Consider the following 23,297-nt stretch of genomic DNA (forward strand, 5'->3'; position numbering starts at 1 on the left):
CTTCCTGCCTGCGATGAAAGCTGTCTGAAGTGTGTTCTATGCCTCCATATTCAATAATAGCTAATCATAAGCTGAAGTTATTGCTGAAAATTGCCGAGGCAGCACCCGGAGTCCGAGCTCAAGCAGCCATCCGGGTTCATCACACTATGTGACTACCCAAGAACAGGGCTTTTAACTTGCTGACTTCTCATTTAAGTTATTGTCACCAGAAATAACACTTTCCAAGTGAGGAATCTCAGAACAGATTCTAATGACTAAATGGATGTTCAACCACCACAGTGAGATACCATGGAACTGTAGATTTGGAAACAAGGGGTTTCTTGTGCCAAATTCCTTCTATGAACTGTGAGACCAATGGGTGAAGGAAGATTGGTGGTAAGCCACAATAGCACTTAGGCACTTAGTTTCTCTTTTACTGAAGACTTATAGACCTGAAAGAGACAAGGAGAACAGGTATCAAAGAAGATCCGCAGGGTGACAAGCTGAAGGATCTAAGGGGGACTGGCACAGACTGAGAAATTTTTTCCACTTAAAAGCATATGACCTCCTGATTAATGGCTTTCTTGCATAAATCAAAATAGCCTAACACTTCCTTGGGTAGTACCCACAGAGAGAACAAGCAGACCTTGGTCGAAGATATGGCAGCTGAGATTCAATGCCAAGAAGTGCAGAGTCATGCATATGGGGTGTGGAAATCCAAAAGAAATGTATTTGATGGGTGGTGAAGGGCTGATGTGCACAGAGCAGGAGAGAGGCCTTGGGGTGATAGTGTCTAACGATCTGAAGTCGGCGAAACAATGCGACAAGGTGATAGCTAAAGCCAGAAGAATGCTGGGCTGTATAGAGAGAGGAATATCGAGTAAGAAAAGGGAAGTGATTATCCCCTTGTACAGGTCCTTGGTGAGGCCTGACCTGGAATTCTGTGCTCAGTTCTGTCCTGGAATTCTGACCAGTTCTGACCTGGAATTCTGTGCTCAGTATCTCCGAAGGGACAGAGACAGGATGGAGGCGGTCCAGAGAAGGGCGACCAAAAAGGTGTATGGTCTTCATCAAATGCCTTATGAGGAGAGATTGAAGAATCTAAATATGTATACCTTGGAGGAAAGGAGGAGCAGGGGGGATATGATACAGACCTTCAGATACTTGAAAGGTTTTAATGATCCAAAGTCAACGACAAACCTTATCCGTTGCAAAAAAAAAAAACCCAGCAGAACCAGGGGTCACGATTTAAAACTCCATGGAGGAAGACTCAGAACCAATGTCAGGAAGTATTTCTTCATAGAGAGGGTGGTGGATACCTGGAATGCCCTTCCGGAGGAAGTGGTGAAGACTAAAACTGTGAAGGATTTCAAAGGGGCATGGGATTAACACTGTGGATCCATAAAGTCTAGAGGATGTGAATGAACAGAAGAGGCATTGGGGTGGCTTGTGGGAATGACAGCTACTGCCTGGAGATACTACCTTTATTCAATAAACATACACACGGTTAATGCGACTCCAACATTGCTCTATGCTTCAACGGCAAGAGGACATGTGGAAAATAGGATTTGCATGCACAAAAAAGCGGGGACTAGCTTGCTTGTTACGGCGGTTACTTCCCCAAACCAAATAATGCCTGATACTTCACTTTCACTGCAAATCCAGCATAGCTCACTGCTTCAATGGCAAGGGGGAATGAAGAAAAGATGATTTATATTCAGACAACAACCAACAAGGACTGAATTACATAGCCTGGCTAAGCAAATAAGCATGGGTGTAGCTTGCTTGTTACGGCTGTTACTACCCCGAATCAATTAAGCATGATACTTCACTTGGAATACATATCCAGGCAGCTCACTGCTTCAATGGCAGGGAGGAATGAAGTAAAGTGGAATTATATTCAGACAACTAACAAGGACTGAATTGCACAGGCTGGTTAAACAAATAAGCGTGGGAGTAGCTTGCTTATTGCGGCAGTTACTACCCCTAACCAATTATGCTAGATACTTCACTTAGATGCAGCTCAGGCACTACTCTCTACAGCAATGGCAGGGGTGGAAGTGAAATAGAACCAAAAAGTTACTAAGGGCCAAGAGTATCAGATAGGTATGAGAAAAAAAAAAAACAAGTGTGAAAGCTTGCTGGGCAGACTGGATGGGCCGTTTGGTCTTCTGCCATCATTTCTATGTTTCTGTGTTTCATTCTCCATGCCATCAGGTTGAGATGACAGGTTTGGATGTTATAAACAGCCCCACTCCTGGGTTAGGAGTGACTGAAGTTCCCAAAAGAACTGGAGGATGCACATAGAGTTGAACCAGGTAAAAGAACCACACCTGTCTGGGCCAGGCTGACACAATGAAGGCCATTTCTGCTCGATCCTGAATCACCTTTTAAATTGTCCTGGTTACTAAAGGTAGTGGCAGAAAAGCATACAGAAGACTAACATCCTGGTCTCAACAGAAAAGTGAATGGCTTGAATCTGAACTCTACTGGAAGAACAGAACAGAAACTCTCCAAATGATTTCAGATGGAAACAGGTGCATGGTTGGCTAACACTAATGGGAGAATAGGCCATTTGCTACTTCCTGGTCCAATGACCATACAAGGTGTCATTGGACCACGAAGGAAACAGAAGGTATGCTCTCTGACAGACCCCATGCTCAAATTCTTTGGACCTCTTGGCAGAGAAACCAGGAATCTGTTCTACCTGGCTTGTTTACATAAAACATTGCTACTTGATTGCTTGAATTAAAATCTGCTTGCAGCAGGTCAGTTAAAGCTCGCAGAGTGTAACGGATTGCTCCAAGTTTAAAGAGGGTTATCTGATAGTAGCACTCAAAGAGCACATAGCACATCCCTTAAGTTCGACCGGGTCCAGTGTGCTCATCCTAGCCCATTTTGGAAGCCTCTGTTGCCTGTGTTACCCGATGCAGAAGGATTCTTAGAGGGAAGCCTATTGTGAATACTTCTGGCCTCAACCACTATCAAAGACATGACTTTTAAACTTGCCATTACCTTAAGGCGATGTGACAGGGCTGTTGTAGCTGGTCCCACTGTGACCAAAGGGCCCAATGGAAAGGTTTTATATGAAGCCAAGCAAATTGTACCACATGGACAGCAGCTACCATGTGACAGTATGACCAGTGCTAAATGAGCTGTGAATTGATTCCAGTGTTTAAAGTTTTTCATCAGGGCAGATAAGCCAGGTTTCCCTCTACTCCGGAAGGAATGCTCTTTCCATGACAGTCTATCCAGGCCCCTATGACCTGGATCTGCAGAGCTGGAACTAGCTTCAATTTACTGAAATAGATGATAAACCACCGAGACAGTGGAAACTATCATTTGATCTTGCGATGCTATTATTCCTGCGGGCCTCCCGATGTACCTTCAGTGGCAGTGAGGCATTGGATGCAGCAGCTTGTACGTGACAAACGCAGGGAAGCCAACCCACAAACGGCACATCGGAGCTTGCGAGACATTCAGAACCGCAGCGGTGACCACGCAGGCCGAGGAAGCAAAGCGGAAGGAAACAGAGAAACAACCCCCAAAGTGCTTCTCAGCACGGCTGATACGAAGAAATAAACCACTCAATCTCTATCATCTCTGTCCCACTTCCTTCCTTCCTTTTTTTTAACTTTATAAGAAAGGGGGAAAAAACTACAAACAGGCAGAAAAAAGAAAGGAAGCAAGCTTAACTGAAGAGTGGCAAAAGAATCTTCCTCAGACTCCTGGAGGTGAGGGAACTGGACCACCAGTTTCCACCTCCAAAAGGTCACCAAGAAGGGTCCCCAACTCTTGCTCGTTCGACCCTACGACCAGGAGGGATGGTCCCATCAGGACCTGACAACCTCTTGGATGGGGATCTTCTATCTGCTCACTGAAGATTTTTTTTTTTTTTGCAGGTTCATAACTGCAGGTTTTGCACCTCCTCCATCTGCTGGAGACTGAGAAATAATGAGGGACTGCAGATGCTACACCAGGTTATATGCCAGAGGCTGTAAAAATTTCTGTCTCCATCTGCTGGAAGGGAGGCAAAACCCAGGAGTCTGGACTTATCTGGGTAAGTACAGGGAACGGGGCGCAGGTGCGAGAGAGACAGAGAGGCACACACAAAGGGGGGGGGGGGGCGTGCGTGCGTGAGAGACACAAAGGGGGGATATTTGGGTGTGTCAAATGGGGGTATATGAGAGAGAGAGAAGTGGTGTATGTGTGTGCACATGCAGAGACTAGTTCCTGCTGTTTTGAAATTTGTGTTTGGAGAATTTTCAATAATTTGTATGAGTTTTTAATTGTTTGATGTTATTCTGTTCATAGCTATTTTGAAACATTTATTCTGTTTATCAGTATATTTTACAACTATTTCTGTGAGAGGATCTATAGCTGCTTGTGTACAAATGAACGGGAGCTTGCCCGGAGGTCTGTGTGTGTGCATAACAATGAACAAGAGCTTGCCTGGAGGTCAGTTTGTGTGTGTGTAAGAATGAACGGGAGCTTGCCTGGAGGTCTGAGGGAGCGAGAGCAAGAGAATGTTTGTGTATTTGTGGGTGGATGAGAGAGCATGTATATATGGGTGAGTGAGAGAGCATTGTGCGGATGAGTGAGGGAGAGCATGTGTGCATGTGATATGTGTATGCCACAACCACCCCCCCCCCCCCACCCCAAATTGCCTGCTAATCCATGATAATCTCGGGCTTCTGGAAATCAAAAGTTTTCAGGTATGGAAACCAGGGAATGTTTTTAAATCCTTACCAGCTTTAATTATCATTTGATGTGTCTGTTTTGAAATATTTTATGGGTGTTTGGAACATTTTTATATGAGTTTGTTACTATGTATGTTATTCTATTTGTTAATTGTGTTGAATTATTCTTTTTATTGGTATGGCTGCTGCGTTGGTCCTCTGTCAGTGTAATTGCCCCCCTCCCCCCATTCACACAGTTCTAAGGGGATTTCCAGTCCTCAGCTCTGATAATGTGACCCTAAAAAAAAAAAAATTAAAAAAAAAAAAAGAGTTTGCCTAACCCTGCTTTAAAGTCAAGCGAAGAAACACAAGTTAATTATACAGCAATACTTCTGTAGGCTCCACAGTCATTAAAATGCAGGTAGAAATAGCTGAATTGCAGCTAAAACTTTTATTTTTATTTTTTTTAGTAAAGTATGAAGAATTACGCGGTATTGCGAGAACATTTTTCTTCAATCAGCATTCTATAGCAATTTGATAGGATTGAGTGTTCGTTTAACACTTTGGAATCCTTGTTTATTGCCTCATCGCATACACATGAACACGGGACTCAAAATGCAATACTCACTTGGACTTAGATTCTTTGTCCTCCTGCAACTGAGATGTCAACTTCAACTGGTTTTCTTTTTCTGCTTCCAAAAGCTGTAACAGACTCTAGAAGATGAAAATTACATTTCCTCTGTCTATAAATATGTTATGGTTCTAAACACAGTATGCTTATTGTAAAAGTTTTATTTGCTGTTTTGTTAGTAAACCTAACATTGCATACTTGGGTACATATGTGGAGCTTGAAAATAGATACAAAAGGAGAAATTTGTTTTTACCTGATATTTCCTTTCCATGAGTCCAACCAGACCAACCCAGACATTTGGATTATGGCCACCAACCAGCAGACGGAGACAAAATCTAAGAGGTTTGCTGACATCACCCGCTATAGGCTCCCATGCTGATCTCAGCCTGCTAGTATTTCCTGTAACAAGTTTAGAACCACCTTACTAAAAACTATACTGCCTCCAGACCAAGGAGCTTCCATAAGACACAAAACAGCTTAAAAGCTTACCACATTGCAATAAATTATTGAGCACTTACCACTTCTCTCCTGAATGATGAATCTGAATACTTCACCCTAAAATAGACAGCTAAAAGACATTTAGCAAAAGAAGAAGAGTCCTGCATTGGTCTGGCTGGACTCAAGGAAAGGAAATTGTCAGGTAAGAACTCATTTTTACTCTCTCCATCCAAGCAAACCAGACCAGACATAGGGATGCACCCAAGCTACTCCTGGCCAAGGCAGGATGTTGCCAAACCTGCTCTCAAGACTTCTGAAACAAAGGAAGTCTCCTCTCCAGCTCGATTGTCCAAACAATGTTTTGAAAATGGATATAAGGACAACCACAACACCGTTTTACAAATCTCCAAAAGTGTCACTAAAAATGGAGCTCTACCCATAAAGTCGCTTGTTCCCTGGTCAAAAGCGCTCTTATCCTCTTGGGTAGCAGTAGTCCCCTATTTATGTAGGCTGCTGCAATCATCTTCTTAAACTAACATGCTGAGGGTTTAGTCATCACCTCAGCCTACCTGAGTCCACTGAACACCACAGATCTTGTTTTTTGAAATTAGTGACATTTAAATACCGCAAAACCATTCTCCTCACATCTATAGGAATTGATCATACTCCTTCCCACATCAGCCTCTTTCGAAACTAGAGAAGGTTCAACACTTGGTTAAAATGAAATGACAAAACCACCTCTGGAAGGAAGGAGGGAAATATATGAATCATATCCTGCATGAACACTAAAAACAGCTCCCTGCATGAAAGCTCCTGCAACTCTGAAAACCTAATCAAACAGATTGTTACCAAACACAGTCTTAATCATGTGATGCTTAAGTGAAGCATTTCTCACAGGCTCAAAAGTAGAGTCAGACAAGGACAAGACCAAATTTAGACTTCAAAAAGGTATTGGAAACTTTACTTGAGGCCTAATGTTCTTGACTCCACTAAGACTCATCTTATAACAAGCAATGGTTGCTTCATGAACCTTTATTGAATTAAGAACTAAAACCCTGCTCAGCCCCTCTTGCAAAAATTCTAAAATGAAAGGCAATGAAGCACCGATGTGCATAATCTGTTTGAATACTAATGCTGAAACACTTACCAAATCCTCACATACGTCAAAAGTTGAACTCTTCCTAGAATATAAATTTTCATAACTTCCTGAGAAAACCCTTCTTGATCTAACAAGCCCTCTCAAGGACAAGGCCATAAGACAATCAATCTGTGTCTTCGTGAATTACCTGGCCCTGAAACAGTAGATTCCTTTCCTGAAGAAGACAAAGAATCTCCATCCAACAAACTGATCAGATCCGCATACCAAGAATGTTTTAGCCAATCCAGATCTATGATTACCAGTCTCCAATGTGAACATTTTTGGAGAACTTTGTCCACTAAGGACTATGGAAGAAAGCAAGAACTCCCAATGGATATTCCTAAATTAAGGCATCCAGTCTGGAGAAATGATGCTCTTTCCTTGGAATGAAAATTCTTTCTGCCTTTACATTCCAACTGGTCACCATTAAATCCACAAGTGGCATTCCATTCTCCTGGGTCTAAAATTGTGGCTGACGATGTCCAGCTGAACATTATCTACCCTGGCTATGTGTGATGACAAAATGGTCTTTATCTCTCGTTCTACTCTGTGCAAAGTATTTGCTTTCTCCAACACCTGCCCCCCTTGGTGGTTTATGTAAGCCACTGCAGTTGTATTTTTAGACAAAACTGACTGCCTGGCCACAGAGAAGAGGTGTGAAGTGCAAAAGAGTAAACTGAATTGCCCCGGTTTCCAAATGAATGACCACGTGGTTTCCTCAGTCTACTACATTCCCTGAGTCGCAAAACCTTGACAATGGGCTCCCCACCCTAACACTCTGGCATCCGTTTTCACTGAAACTCAAGATGGAGATTCTAGATCCACTTCACCTCCAAATATTTTGTCCTCAGCAGCTACTGCAAACTTAACATTGTCAGTTCTGGAACAGAGAGCATTAGCATGTAATCTTGTTATTGAGGATGCCACCAGGACAGCAGTGATTTCTGTAAGGTTCTCATATGTGCCCAAGGGATCAGATCCAAGGTTGCGGGTCATTGATCCCAAAACCTGAAGATAAAAACCACACTGTAGGGCTCCTGATCATCAATAAGGAACACACTTATCTTGCAGTTTATGAATCCTTTGAATCGTCAAATGAACTCAATCTCGCATTATGTTGAAAAGAGTTCCCACAAAGTCCAAGGATTGGGAGGGTAACAGTTTGCTCTTGAAAAGTTCACTATCCAGTCTATCTCCCTCAACTGAATCACTCTGTTTGTGGCTGTCATACTCTCTCTCTTGGGCTGACCCCACCCAGATCAACCAATTGTCCAGATATGTGTACCCTTCTTTGTTCCTAACATGGTGCTATCGCTACCACAACTATCACTTTGGAAAAGGTCCTAGAGCAATGGCCAACCCAAAGGGAAGTGCCTGAAACTGAAAGTGACCTCCCAGCACTGCAAATCAAAGATAGCTTGGATGCCCTTCCCTTAAGGCAGTGTTTCCCAAACTTCTCCTGGAGGCATACCTAACCAATTGGGTGTTCAGGATATCTATAATGAATATGCATGAAATAGATTTGTATACAATGAACCCCAATTGGATAGGTGTGCCTCCAGGAGAGGGTTGGGAAACTCTGCCATAAGGGGATATTGGGTATTCTTTCCATCTCACCGCCACTATAACAGACTTTAAGGTTTCCATTCTGAAGCACCACATTCAAAGTGCTGTTGACCTACTTCAAAATCCAGAATAGGACAAAATGAACCCTTCTTGAGAACCATGAGGTAAATCAAATTCTGACCCTGGCCCCACTGTGCCATCAGGACCAGCACAACCGCTTCTAAGAAAAGACGATTGATCGTGGACCTCACCACCTCTTTTCAGGGCAGAGTGCCAAGGGGAAACAATAAAAGCATCTGAGATAGGATGAGAACATTTGAAGGTGTAACCATCCCAGACAACCTCTTAAACCCGCTGAAGTGAAGTAATTTGGGTCCATCTTCAGTAAAACTTCAGTAATTACCTATCTTTTGCCAGTCTATCTTCCCGTCTTAACAGTGGTGCCCCCCCCCCCCCACTCTATTGGAAAGGTAGTTCACTTTATGCCTGTGAGGGGCATCAGTCCTGGGTGAAGGCCTCAAGGGCACCGTGATAATAGACTGTTCCCCTGGCATTAAGGGGACTGGAGGCTGGAAGGACCCAGCAGGGCTTCGGGAACTCTGGTCTGGGAAACACGTGGCCGTATCTTCCTCCTCTGAGGACCTGAAGATCAGGATCGCTCCTGGTGGGGGACATCAGTGGCTGTTGGGGAACTGAAGGCTCCTTGGGTACCGTTGTGTAGGTAGAGCGCCTGAAAGGACATCCAGACACTCCAGCAGAGGTGCTAAAATAGACAGCGGAGGTTCTGGCACCAGTATGGTAGCCGGTGGCACCAGCAGCTCAACGATCTGAAGTGCCTTGAGCGCCACCCTGCAGTCCAGCTCCTCCTGAAAGTCTGGAGTGGCCAGGAATGAGGGAGGGGGATGAGGTGTCACCGGCACTTTGTCTCTGAGGTGGCATGGTGCCCGGCACCGATATAGGTGGGGGAACACCTGGAACTCCTGGGGGATTTGGAGGATGGGGCCTCTGATGGGCGGTGTCACTTCAGTGGCAGTTCAGCAGCCGCCGGTGCCCGGTGTCTATGTTTACAGAGATCTCCAACTATGCTCAGCCTGCTTTCCCCATGCCGAGGAGGCAGAGAACTCCCATATCCGGGAGAGCAGTGAAATCACAGAGGATCTATTACTGTTCCCGCGATCCTTTGAAGAGCTAGCAAGAGGAATGGTGAGAGGGAGCATATCAAGAGGCTCCGCGCGACCTCTCGGCATCAATGGAAGGAGTCCAATAAGGTCCCACTCCAAGAGGTCCCAATAAGGTCCCACTCCAAGAGGAGGAATGATTCCAGCTTTTCACTAATCTACAAAGATCCTCCATCTTCCAGGCCCTGTAACATCCAGTCATAAATGTAGCAGGAAGCTGCATCAAGATCTGTCCCCAGACACTTAAAACATCTTCTGGCCACACGCGCAGTCTTTGAAACTGCTGGTTACGGTCTTCTTGGAACAGGACTTGAAAACTGATTTCCCCCCCTCCGCCCAATAGCACTGAAATGTATTGTTGCAGGGCTGCTGAGGCAGCTTAAAACAAGTTGAATCAAAATATAGCAAAATTGCTTACCTTGTAATAGGTGTTATCCCAGGACAGCAGGATGTAGTCCTCACATATGGGTGACGTCACCGAACGGAGCCCAGCGCGGGAAACCTGTCAAAGTTTCTAGAAACTTTTGACTGGCCCTGAGAAGCCACTGAGCATGCCCAGCATGCCATGATATTCTCTGCCACAGGTGTCTCTCTTCAGTCTCGTATGTAGCAAAAGCGTTAGTAAAAATAAAATAATAAAAGTTATGAGACCCAACTCCGCGGGGTGGCGGGTGGGTTCTGTGAGGACTACATCCTGCTGTCCTGGGATAACACCTATTACAAGGTAAGCAATTTTGCTTTATCCCAGGACAAGCAGAATGCTAGTCCTCACATATGGGTGAATAGCAAGCTAGAGGCTGAGTCATTCGTGGTGGAGCAACAGTGAAGTATTGTTGTTGAAAATGAGTCAGCCGAAGATCATAGTAAGTTGGTCGTAGAAGGAGTTGGGATTAAACTGGAAACAAGTTCTTTAAGACAAATTGTCCATAGGCAGAATCTTGTCGTCCCTGCTTGTCTAAGCAGTAATGAGCCGCAAAAGTGTGAAGAGAAGTCCATGTTGCTGCTTTACATATGTCAAGGATTGGCACTGAACGATACTGTGCTACTGAAGTTGACATTGCTCTTACTGAATGTGCCTTTACTCGCCCTTGGATAGGAAGGCCTGCTTTTTCATAGCAAAACTGTATGCAATCTGCTAGCCAATTGGATAGAGTATGTTTACCCACTGCTTTACCTGGTTTGTTTGGATCGTAGGATACAAAGAGCTGTGTGGATTGTCTTTGAACTGCAGTGCGGTCTATATAAAAGGCTAGTGCACGCTTGCAGTCCAAGGTATGCAAGGCTGTTTCTCCTGGATGGGAATGAGGCCTTGGAAAGAATGTGGGTAAATGTATGGATTGATTCAAGTGGAATTCCGTAACTACTTTGGGAAGGAATTTTGGATGTGTACGGAGAACCACTTTGTCATGTAGGAACTTAGTATAGGGTGGACATGTTACAAGTGCTTGTAAACTCACTAACCCTTCTAGCTGATGTAATGGCTATGAGGAAGATAGTTTTCCAAGTGAGAAATTTAAGATCACAAGAATCTATGGGTTCAAAAGGAGAGCACATGAGTCTTGTTAATACCAAATTCAGATCCCACTCTGGGACAGGTGGTCGAATTGGTGGTTTAAGGTGAGCCAGTCATCTAGATATGGGAAGACATGGACACCTTCTTTATGCAATTGTCCTGCTATTACTGCCAGACATTTGGTGAAGACCCTGGGAACAGATGCCAGTCCAAAAGGTAGAACTCTGTACTGGAAATGTTGATGGCCCACCATGAAGCGCAGGTACTTGCGATGAGGAGGGAATATTGGTAAGTGAGCGTAAGCGTCTTGAAGATCCAGAGAACAAAGCCAATCTCCTGCTTTGAAGAAGTGGAAGCATGGTGCCTAGAGAAACCATCCTGAACTTTTTTTTCTTCAGACATTTGTTGAGGTTTCTGAGGTCTAGGATGGGACGTAGGCCTCCGGTTTTCTTTGGAATGAGGAAATATCTGGAGTAGAATCCTCTGCCCTGCTGTGACCGGGGTACTGGTTGTATGGCCCTGGCTCTCAGAAGGGTGGATAATTCTATTTGTAACTGATGAAGTTGAGAATTTTGTTTTGGGCAGGAAGTTGGTGGAAATTCTGGAGGAATTGAGATGAAATTTAGTTTGTAGCCTCGAGAGACTATGGAGAGTACCCATTGGTCTGATGTTATGTTTTGCCAATTTGTGTAAAAGTGAGATACTCTTCCGCCTACTGGTAGATTTGGCTTGGGATTGAAAGATTGGATTTGTCCTCTGGTCTGTGTTTCAAAAGCCTGTCGCAGGGCTTGTCTGCGCAGGAGGTTGTGGACGAGCAGGCCTAGCTTGTCTGGCCTGGGATCGTTGCTGTGGTCTGGTAGACCTACCCCTAGAAGTGTGGAGGGTAGTATCTGCGTGGCCTGTAATAAGGACGTCTGGTTTCTCTTCGCAGAGGACGACAAGAAGACTGAGTAGCAGGTTCCTGTGGGGTTTGAGACAACTGACGTAGGGTCTCAGTGTGGTCTTTAAGCTGTTGTACAGCTTCCTGAATCTTGTCCCCGAAGAGAATGTCACCCAGACAAGGCAGATCCACAAGTTTTTCTTGGACTTCAGTCCTGAGGTCAGATGCCTTGAGCCAGGCCCATCTATGGGCAGTGATCCCAGCTGCTGCTGTTCTGGAGGCAGTCTCAAAATTGTCGTAGACTGCTCTCACCTCGTGTTTGCCCGCCTCCAGGCCCTTGTTGATTACAGTTTGTGCTGGTTCTTGGAATTGTGTGGGTAGGGAAGTAACAAATTCTTCCATTTGTTTCCAGAGGTTCCTCTGGTATTGAGTGATGTACAGCTGGTAGGCAGAAATCTTGGTGTTTAACATAGAACTCTGATAGACCTTATTTATTTATTTATTTAAACATTTTATATACCGGCATTAGTTGTGGACATCATGCCGGTTTACATCAAAACTGGTAAAGTATGGAAGTTACATTTTAACAGGGAATTAGAAACTGGGAGGAGGGTAAATAATTAAATAGGATAGACGAGAAATAACAGTAACATTAACATGGTTCCTCGGTGTGAACAAGGAGAGAGGATAACAACATATGGTTCCTCAGTATGAGGAAGATGGAACAGATGCAATGTGGTCTATTTTTTTTTTTTTATTGGAGGAGGTGTGAGTTTTTATTCTGGGTAGGCATGTTTGAACAACCATGTTTTCAATTTCTTTTTGAAGTTGTTCATACATGGTTCAAGGCGTAGGTCGGGCGGCAGTGTGTTCCAGTGAGTGGGACCTGCTATGGAAAGAGCACGGTCACGTGTAGAGGTGAGATGGGCTGCTTTAAGGGAGGGCACAACTAGGGTGCCTTTATTGGTCGTTCTAGTCGGTCGATTGGACTGGGTGGTTGTGAAGGGTAGGTCTAGCCAGTTGGAGTTGTGGGTGTAAATTGCTTTATGCATTATGGTGAGTGTTTTGTAGATAATACGAGAGGCTATGGGGAGCCAGTGAAGGTCTCCGAGTATAGGGGTGATGTGGTCGTATTTACGAGAGTTTGCAATGAGTCTCGCTGTGGCATGTTGTAACATTTGTAGAGGTTTGATGGAAGAGTAAGGGAGTCCTAGAAGAAGAGCATTACAGTAGTCTAATTTGGATGATATGGTGGCCTGTATGACTGTACGAAAGTCTTGGGTGTGAAGAAGGGGTCTGAGTTTTTTTTAAGTACGTTGAGTTTGAAAAAACAGGCTTTGAGAATGGAGTTTATGTAGTTCTTCATGCTTAGTTGGTGGTCAAGGAGAACTCCAAGGTCTCTCACGGCTGGTTGTGTGAGAGGAGGTGGAGTTTGGAGGTACCAGATGGCGGAGGTGCAGGGGCAGCGTGAGGTGAGATGAGTAGAAGTTCAGTTTTGTTCGTGTTGAGGGCGAGGTGTAGGTTGGTGAGCAGGGAGTTGATGGCGGTAAGGCATTTCTCCCAATGTTCTAGTGCGTCAGAGATGGAGTTCTGGATGGGGATGATGATCTGAACATCATCAGCGTAGAGGTAGAACTTGAGATGGAGATCAGAGAGGAGTTGGCAGAGGGGGGTGATGTAAATATTGAAAAGGGTGGATGAGAGAGATGAGCCTTGGGGGACTCCCTGTTGGAGGGGTTGTGGTGTGGATGTGGAGTTCCCGATTTTGACTGAGAACTTTCTGTTTGAGAGAAAGGATTTAAACCAGGAAAGGGCTAGGTCTGAGATGCCAATGAGTTCCAGGCGAGTTATTAGATGGTGGTGGCTGATAGTGTCGAAGGCTGATGAAATGTCGAGGAGGGCAAGGAGGTAACTATGGCCTTGACCCATGCCTCTGAGGAGGTGGTCGGAAAGGGAGAGCAGAAGGGATTCAGTGTTGAAGTGTTTCCTAAAACCAAATTGTGCTGGGTGGAGGATCTGGTGGTCTTCTAGATAGTTCATGAGTTGGAAGTTAACCATTCTTTCCAAAAGCTTGGCAATGAAGGGGAGGTTGGATATTGGGCGGAAGTTAGCAGGGTCTTTGGGGTCGAGCGAAGGTTTCTTAAGGAGGGGTTTGACCACTGCGTGTTTGAGTGCATCTGGAACAGATCCGTGTGCAATCGAGCAGTTGATAATATCTGCTACGGCTTTAGCTATTGTATTGGGTATGGTTAGAAGTGCTTTGGAGGGTATAAGGTCTTCAGGGTGGTAAGAGGGTTTGAGTTTTTTGAAAATGGTTTGATTTCTATGGTGGAGGTGAAGTCAAGGGTGGGCACTGAGGGTTGAGTTTCTATGGTGGAGGTAAAGTTAAGAGTAGGCATTAAGGGTTGGGAGGGGGAAGGGGGTTGGGAGGGGGAAGAGGGAATGGTCAGGGTAGGTGTGAGACTGTTCGAAGAAGGGGGGAATCTCTTTAGGAGCGTTGCAATTTTGTTGAAGAAGAACTTATTTATTATTTATTTATTTATTGTTTTTGTTATACCGAGTTTCATGATAGGCATCACATCAACCCGGTTTACAAATAACAAGGAGTGTAAAGCATAACGTAACGTAAAAAACAATATTTTCAATAAGAACCTTGAACTTTAAATACAGTGAATCAGAAAAAGGGAGAGGGAAAGTTACAAAAAAAACAAGGAAAATAAACTTGGGATGGAAGGGGAGAAATTGAACAGCACAATATTTACATTTCAGCCTATTGATACATTAGAATAGCAAGTGAAAAAATAAGACTATGAAACAGTACATAGGTAATCAAATGAATAAATATGACAGTTGTGAATGGTAATAGTATGATAAATATTCAGCAGGAATTAGTGAGAGAGGGTTTGAGGTTGGTTGATTCGTGTTTACATTCCATTATTGCATACGAGTTAGTGCTGGTGAGAGGAGGTTTTATTCAAGGCTTGGAAATGCTTTTTTGAAAAGCCAAGTTTTTAGTCTTTTCCTAAATGTTAAAGAGCATGGCTCTTGTCTCAAATCAGGTGGGATCGAGTTCCAGAGAGCTGGACCTGCTGATGAGAAGGCTCCGAGACTCAAGGATTTATGTTGGTAGGTTTTGGCCTTTGGAATTTGGAGTGACTCTTTGTAGTGTTCCCTGATAGGCCTGGCGGAGGTGAATTTTTTAAGTGGTATTTGTAGGTCGAGTTGCGTGTGTTGGTTGATAATTTTGAAAATGATGTTAATGGTTTTGTACATGATTCTATAGTGGATCGGAAGCCAATGGAGGTTTTTGAGAATAGGTGAAATGTGGTCAATTTTCCTGGAATTTGTAAGGACTCTGGCTGCAGAGTTCTGAACCATTTGTAAAGGTTTGGTGTAAGAAGCTGGGAGGCCTAATAGTAATGAGTTGCAATAATCTAGTTTGGAAAAGATTATTGCTTGCAAGATTGTTCTGAAGTCCTGAGTGTGAAACAGCGGTTTTATTATTTTCAGGATATGTAATTTGTAGAAGCAATCTTTGGTGGTTTGGTTAATGAATGTTTTGAGGTTGAGACGATTGTCTAGGATGGCTCCTAAGTCTCTTACGTGGGTTGTTTGAAGGAGTGTGGGTGGTTTAGGAAGTGTGTTATTGTTTTCCGGTGATATGAGCAGGAATTCTGTTTTCGAAGCATTGAATACAAGGTTTAGACTGTTGAGGAGAAGTTTAATTTCTAATAGGCAACTGTCCCAGTATTCCATTGTTTTTGAGATTGATTCTTTTATAGGGATTACGATCTGTACGTCGTCTACAAAAAGGAAATGTTTCAAGCTTAATTTTGTAAGTAGTTGGCAGAGTGGTAGCAGGTAGACATTGAAAAGGGTGGGTGAAAGTGATGATCCTTGCGGCACTCCTCTATTAGAAGGGTGGTATTGGGATTCTTTATTATGAATTTTGACTCTGTATCCTCTGTTTTCTAGAAATGTTTTGAACCAGTTTAGTGTGGCACCTGTTAAACCAATGTTTGCCAGCTGTTTTAGAAGAAGGGCGTGGTTGACGGTGTCAAAGGCCGCCGAGAAGTCAAGGAGGATTAGTAAATATGCTTGGCCTTTATCAATACCAGAGAGTAGGTAGTCCATGAGTGAAATTAGTAGCGTTTCGGTGCTTGCTGCTTTGCGAAAACCATATTGGTTTGGGGACAGAATACTGTGGTCCTCTAGGTAGTTGGATAGTTGGGTGTTTACCAGTTTTTCCATGATTTGGAAACTTGGCTAGTTCCTCGCATTTGGCGGAGTCATCGAATTCAGGTGTAGTGGGAGGGATAGGAGTCGTGAGGCCAGAGACGTAGGAAAAGAGTGTTTTGGGGTTGAATCTGTAGTCATGGATTTTTTTAGCGTAATAATCTCGTTTGTGTTTTTGGGTGGAGAGTCTGTAGCTGTGGAGAACTGATTTGTATGCTGCGGAGTTCTGCGGGGTTTGGTCTTTTCGCCATTGTCTTTCCTTTTGCCTAAGAGTAGATTTTAGGGTTCTCAGTTCTGTGGTGTACCATGGGTTGGTGGGTTTTGGGGAGTTTCTTATAACATTTTTGGAGACTGGACAGAGTTTATTGGCGATGTCGCGTGTGGTGTTATTCCAGGATGCTAGGGCTGAGTCTGGGTCAGAGCAGTTTAGATTGGATAGTGCGGTGGTTAGAGCATTCGCTAGGTCCGCACTGGGGCAGGGTTTATTGTAAGTTATGGTCTTACTGTTATTATTGTTGTTAGGGGGAGTGGTGTTGATAGAGAAGAGACCTTCTATCAGAAAGTGGTCAGACCATGGTATAGGGGTGGAGGATGGTTGGTTGGTGGCACGTACGCTGAATTGACAAATATTAGATCTAGAGTGTGTCCCGCTTTGTGGGTGGGAGAGGTTATGATTTGATGGAAACCAAAGGCGTGTAGAGACTGTAGTAAGGATTCGCATGCAGCCGATTGAGGGAGAGAGTCAACATGGAGATTGAAATCTCCAAGGATAAATGTAGGGATGTCGGGTTTTATCCAATCGATAATAAATTCGATTAGGGGGGAGGGGTTGGTTTCTAAGTATGTGGGAGGTGCATAAATCAAGCAGATTTGCAAGGTGTCTGACCTGAAGAGGCCTATTTCTAGCCTGGGTGGAGTGGCTATGGGAATAGGTTTGAGCTTTAAGTATTTCTTGGCTGCAAGCAAGAGGCCGCCTCCTCTTTTTTTGGGTCTGTGGATCGAGAAGAATTCGTAGGAGGAGGTGGGGAGTTGGTTAATAAGAACGGTGTCTGATTCTTTGAGCCAGGTCTCTGTGACTGCACAGATGTCGGGCTTGCAGTCGATGAGGAGGTTGTTAAGAATGGGTGTCTTTTTGGACAGGGATTGAGCATTGAAGAGGATTATGGATAGAGTGGTAAGTCCGAGGAGTTGAGTCAGAGGAGAGATAAGGATGGGGGATTAGGGATTTACGGGGTGGGGGGGGGGATAGAGCATGTTGAGGGGTCGGTGTCTAGAGAGTGGGAGGTGGATGCGCGGGATGGGGTATGATTCCATGATCATGCCTGGACGTGAAGTGGGGTGCGGTTGCTGAGTTTGGGTGTGCAGGGAAAAGCTGAGGGTAGTGAATAGTGAGGGTGGTGGCTAAGATGCTGGTGAGCAGAAAGGGGGGGAGAATAGGGAGGGAACTGTAGGTAATAGAGGTACCAGTAATATTAGCAGAGTAAGTAAGTTCAAATGGAGGTTGACAAATAGTTACAGTACAGTAGTTACAACTTATAACAGTGGTTACCAACTTATGAGAAGTAGTAGTCCTGAGGTGAGTCAAGCCGGTTTCAGAGGGAGCTGGGTTGGTTAGGCAGTGCGGGTCCTTGAGCCTGTTGGGTCTGCGTGGTGTTTGGAGGACTAAAGGTTGGGGTGTCACCGGTATGTTCTGTAGGGGGACACCTTGGGCTCAGGTACACATGAAGGGGCACACAAAGGGGCAGGCCCCTTTGTCGCGCTCCTTCGGCGCGTGACGCCTAGCCTAGTTTGACTTTTATAGTTGACTCTCTTCTTAGTCGCGCTTCAGTGATGTCATCAATATGAGTCTTAATATCCAGCACAGAGATTTATTTTTTATTTATTTATTTATTTATTTAAGGTTTTTATATACCGGCAATCATGAGAACATATCTTGCTGGTTTACATGAAACGGGAGTGCATTAAATACATCAAACTAGAACTCAGGTGACCGAAAGTACAGTTACAATTAACAAGGGTGGCAGAACTTGGTGAAGAGGAAGAAAAAGGAAAGAATAAATGGTTAAACGATATACAAGTCACATTACAAGTTATGTACAAATGGCATGATTAATGGCTGAATGTTTTGAGGAGTCCTTGGGTTGTGTCCTTGGATTGTGTCATTAAATTGTGTCTTGGAAAGCTTGCTTGAATAACCAAGTCTTAAGTCTTTTCCTAAAAGTTGGGAGGCAAGGTTCCAGTCTGAGATCTGTGGGCAATGAATTCCACAGAAGGGGGCCAGCTGTGGATTTAAAGGTGGATTTAAAGGTGGATTCGTTTAGTTTCAGGGACGTCTTCCAGCTGGGGGAGGGGTTAACAGCCACGAGGTGGAGGAGGAGGAGAGGGTCCAATGGAGGGCTGGGTACAGGAGAAATCTCAATCCAAGCCCTGGATCCTGGGCTTGGAGAGCAGTAGCACAAACAGAAGCACAAACAGAAGCACAAACAGAAGCAGGAATCTATGGTCCCTACCAGGTGAGGGTCGATGAGTGTGGGCGCAGATGTTTGGATTTTTTCTGTGCAGACTCCACTACCACAGACTGGTGTGGTAATTGCTGTTTCTGATAGCCTGGGGCTGGCTGGACTATGTAAGTAGTGTCCACACGCTTGTTCACTGCAGGAACAGAAGATGGATGTTCCCAAATTTGTTTTTGAAGATCTAATAGGACCTCATGGACTGGCACTGCCAGTACTTGTTTGGGTGGGTCAAACTGTAAAACCTCAAGGGTTTGTGCCCTGGTGTCTTCCTCTGCTGTGAGCTTGAATGGAATCGAGTCAGCCATGCTTTGGATGAATGAGGAGAATGACAGATTCTCTGGGGGTGACTTATTTCTCTGATCTGGAGAAGAAGGGTCAGACATAAACTCTTCTGAAGAAAATTGAGAGTGTTGCTCATCCCAAGAATCCTCAGAATCTTCTCTGTAAGGAGATTTTGGTGTTTCTTTAGGTTTTGGGACGTGAAGGCCTGAGGGGCCTGACTGTGGATCATCGATGGAAAATGCTGCAGAAGTGTCCTGTGGCCTCGTAGATGGTAGAGCATCGATTACATCTTGATACCTTTGTAAGAGGTGCCGATAGAAAGCCTCATCTTGCACTTCTGGTGGTTCAAGTAAAGGTTGCCTCGATGGTATCCTCGATGCTGTCATCGACGGAAGTGTTATAGAAGTCATCGACGTCGATGGAATAGGAAACGTCATCAACGGGCCCGATGGAATATGGGCAAAAATCGATGTCGATGATGTCCATAGTCTCGGCATAGTTGTGATCGAATCGATAGATGTGTTTGGTGTCGATGAAGGCGCCGTCATCGGTGTACCCACCAGCATTGGTATTATTACCGGCATCAATGCTGGAGGCATCGGCATCGATGCTAGAGGTATCGGCATCGGTGGAATCGCCAGGACAACTTGCTCTTGAAGAGCCTGGAGGACCGCTTGTCTTATTAAAATAGACAATTCCGTCTGTACAACTGATGTAGTCATCGAAGTTGTAAGCAGTGGCGGTAAGGAAACATCCTGCGACGTAGTTGGAGTTGTGCTTGGAATCGGCGTAGACGAGGGCCCAGGCGCGGAAGGTGCCGGTGTTTCCTGTTCTCTGGGCCGCTTCAGCATTGATGTGGAGGAAGACGGCCGGCGATGGCGATGCTTAGGTTTTTGATGGTCCACCGACTTTGTAGATAACACCGACAATGGTGAGGACGGGCAATCACCGGATCCGTCCGGATGCGGCTTTTTAACTAGTGCTCGTTTGGTTGCTCCAGCCGGAGACGACCTCGATGACTTGGAAGGAGAGGGAATTAACTGTAGTTGGAACAAATGTTCCATCTTCTCTTGCCTGGCCTTCCGTCCTTTTACTGTCATTTCGGCACATTTGGGACACGTACTCACATCGTGTTTCTCTCCGAGGCAGAGAACACACTCCAAATGTGGATCGTTTATCGACATATTTCTATTACAAACAGGGCACTTTTTGAATCCTGTCGCCATTTTGGGATTGACGGCCGTCGATGAATGTGAATTCGTGAGAATGAAAAAATGAGAAATCAATGTGAACAGTATTTATTTATTTTTAATTTTTATATACCGGAATTCCTGTATACAATACAAATCAGTCCGGTTTACATGAAACTAACAGAATTGCCCTGGTCTGGGAGTTAAGACCGAGGTTTTTTACAAAGAACATTAAACAATAACAATAAATATCAATAAATAACAATGAACCATTAACAATTTGTAGGTTAAACTTGAATTAATCGTAAATTAAATTAAAATGACGATGATTAGCAGGATATACGTTGCATATTATTAACTGTAAAACAAAATATTCCAAGTTCAATCAGGATAGGGCGCTTAGTTACATTCTGGAGATTGGAACGCTTGCTTGAAGAGCCAGGTTTTAAACTTTTTTTTGTACTCACCAGCTGGCGAGAAAAACCCCGTGAGAGACCTTATGAGAGAGAATATCGAGAAATTGAGAATTCTAAGTTTTAGTCACACAAGAACTCGCGAAGAACGCAATGGCTCCAGTCCCGCGATGCGTGAGGCAGCGCGGAAAAGCGAAGACTGAAGAGAGACACCTGTGGCAGAGAATATCATGGCATGCTGGGCATGCTCAGTGGCCTCTCAGGGCCAGTCAAAAGTTTCTAGAAACTTTGACAGAAAGGTTTCCCACGCTGGGCTCCGTTCGGTGACATCACCCATATGTGAGGACTAGCATCCTGCTTGTCCTGGGATAACTCAAAGTATCATAGAGAGAGAGAGATGTCTGTGCAGCAGCTCGAAAAAAAAAAAAAAAAAAAAGACTGAGTATCACGAAACATGCCCAAGTGTGAACTCCCATGCAAGCTCAGTAGAGCAAAAGCACCATAAGCTAGGAAAGAGTCTGCTCAGCGCCGTCTGATTACAACACCCACGTTCCACGGCTAATTCAGCCTTTCTTGCTATCTTCCCCCCCCCCCCCCCCCCCCCCCCCCAGACTGCATGATTTGCACCTCTATCATCTGCTGGAAATAAAGAAATATTGAGGAACTGCAGATGGCATAACAAGTTATATGGCAATGTCAGTAACACTTTCAGTCTCCATCTGCTGGAAGGGAGGAAAAAACCCAGGAGTCTGGACTGATCAGAGTATGAACAGGAACTGATTACATCACTCACATTTCATGGCTAATTCAGCCTCTCTTCTCGGTAGAATGTAAGACCACCCTGACTGAACAGTCACATTCGTAACTGGCAGGTTTAATTTTAAGCCAAGCAGATTCTCTTACATTTAGTTCTGCTTTCAGTGCTTCCTTTTCTTGTTTGCTATCTTGGATCTGTTGTTTCAGTTGATCTGTCTCAAACTTCATTACTTCTTCCAGATTATCATATGAGTCCTGCAAAAATCTTCTCTCTTCTAGTAGATTTTCATGTTCTAGCCTTTAATCACATCAAAACATTAATGTTAAAAGACAAAGCTGTCACGTCAAAAACTAATTGAACCACTTCATTAAAGAGGTAGAACTAAAGGAGTCCTGAATAACTGAAAACATTTCTTGAACTTATGTATATTTCAATTCTGCTCAATTTGGACCTACAGAATATAATTTCTAGGAAATGGAGAAATCACTTACCTGATAATTTCATTTTCCTTAATGTAGACAGATGGACTCAGGACCAATAGGTTATGTGCTCCCCTGCTAGCAGATGGAGATGGAGTCAGGTTTCAAAGCTGATGTCACCCTAGATCCCTGCAGTGACCTCAGCCATTCAAAAGCTATTGTGGACATACTACTGAAAAACTTGAATACAATTTAATAACTCGATTAAGAACTTGATTAAAAACTTGATTAAAACTGGTGACCGTAACTGTACTCAACCAAACATAAGCGCTGAATCCCAGCAATATTACAGGTGCCCAGATCTAGGGATAGGGTGATTGCTTACCCATAACCTCTTTGGGATCGAGATTCATGCGCAATTCCTTGGCACTGTTCATGGGCAACCATGGGCAGAATGATGAGTCCAACTGTCTACACTAAGGAAAACGAAATCAGGTAAGTAATTTCTCTATTTTCTAGGGTGTAGCCAGATGGACTCAGGACCAATAGGATGTACAAAAGCTATTCCCAAACCAGGCAGGAGGCTGCCCGTAGTCTGGTTAGCACTGCCCTCGCAAAGGTTGCATCTTCTCGGGACTGGAGGAGGTGTGCAAGGAAGACCACGTCGCTGCTCGGCAGATGTCGACGGGAGACAGTAGCTTAGTTTCCACCCAGGATACTGCCTGGGCCCTAGTGGAATGAGCTTTAACCTGAAGGGGTAAAGGTTTCCCTGCCTCTACATAAGCTCCCATGATCACTTCCTTGATCCAGCGATCTATGGTAGATCGTGAAGCTGCTTCGCCTTGTTTCCTTTCACCGCGAAGAACAAACATGTGGTCCGTTTTGTGCACCGGTTCTGTATGTTTTACATACCGTACTAACAGCCTGATGTTTAAATGGCATAGGAGGCGGTAGTCTTCTGAGCCCTTGCGTCTATCTAGAGACAGTAAGGAAATGAACTGGTTCAAATGAAACTTCGAGACTACCTTTGGCAAGAAGGAAGGGATAGTGCGAAGTTGCAACATTCCTGGAGTCAACTGGAGGAACGGCTCCCAACATGACAGTGCCTGTAATTCAGAGATGCGACGAGCCAAGCATATCGCCACCAAGAATACAGTCTACAGCGTTAACAGGTGTAGAGACAGAGCGTGCAGAGGCTGAAAGGAAGGCCCTGCAAAAAAGTCCAATACTAGATTGTGGTTCCATCAGGGGATTGGCCTCTTTAAGGGTGGTCGGAGGTGTTTAACTCCTTTTAGGAAACGGGCCAAGTCCGTATGTGTCAACAGGCGGGCTCCATTCACCTCACCTCAAACAGAAGAGAGCTGCCACCTGGACCTTCAAGGAGTTGAGGGACAGTCTTTGTGCAGGCTGTCCTATAAGATTTCCAGAATCATGGGGGATCTTGATCATCTGAGGGGGCACCCTGCATTCCTCACACCAGGC

At 44.5% G+C, this 23,297-nt stretch overlaps 1 protein-coding gene across 2 annotated transcripts in view; it reads right to left on the minus strand.

Annotated features, from left to right (window-relative positions):
* Positions 1-23,297, minus strand: part of KIF15 (kinesin family member 15) — a 428,798-nt gene that overhangs the window by 160,511 nt on the left and 244,990 nt on the right. For both annotated transcript variants that reach the window (XM_029589694.1, XM_029589695.1), the window contains exons 21-22: positions 21,543-21,693; positions 5,287-5,372 (exon numbers count right to left, since the gene is read on the minus strand). In XM_029589694.1, coding sequence (XP_029445554.1) covers positions 5,287-5,372; positions 21,543-21,693 — 237 coding nt within the window. The remainder of the gene's footprint in view (positions 1-5,286; positions 5,373-21,542; positions 21,694-23,297) is intronic.

Source organism: Rhinatrema bivittatum, chromosome 2 (genome assembly GCF_901001135.1).
Source record: "Rhinatrema bivittatum chromosome 2, aRhiBiv1.1, whole genome shotgun sequence".
NCBI lineage: Eukaryota > Metazoa > Chordata > Amphibia > Gymnophiona > Rhinatrematidae > Rhinatrema > Rhinatrema bivittatum.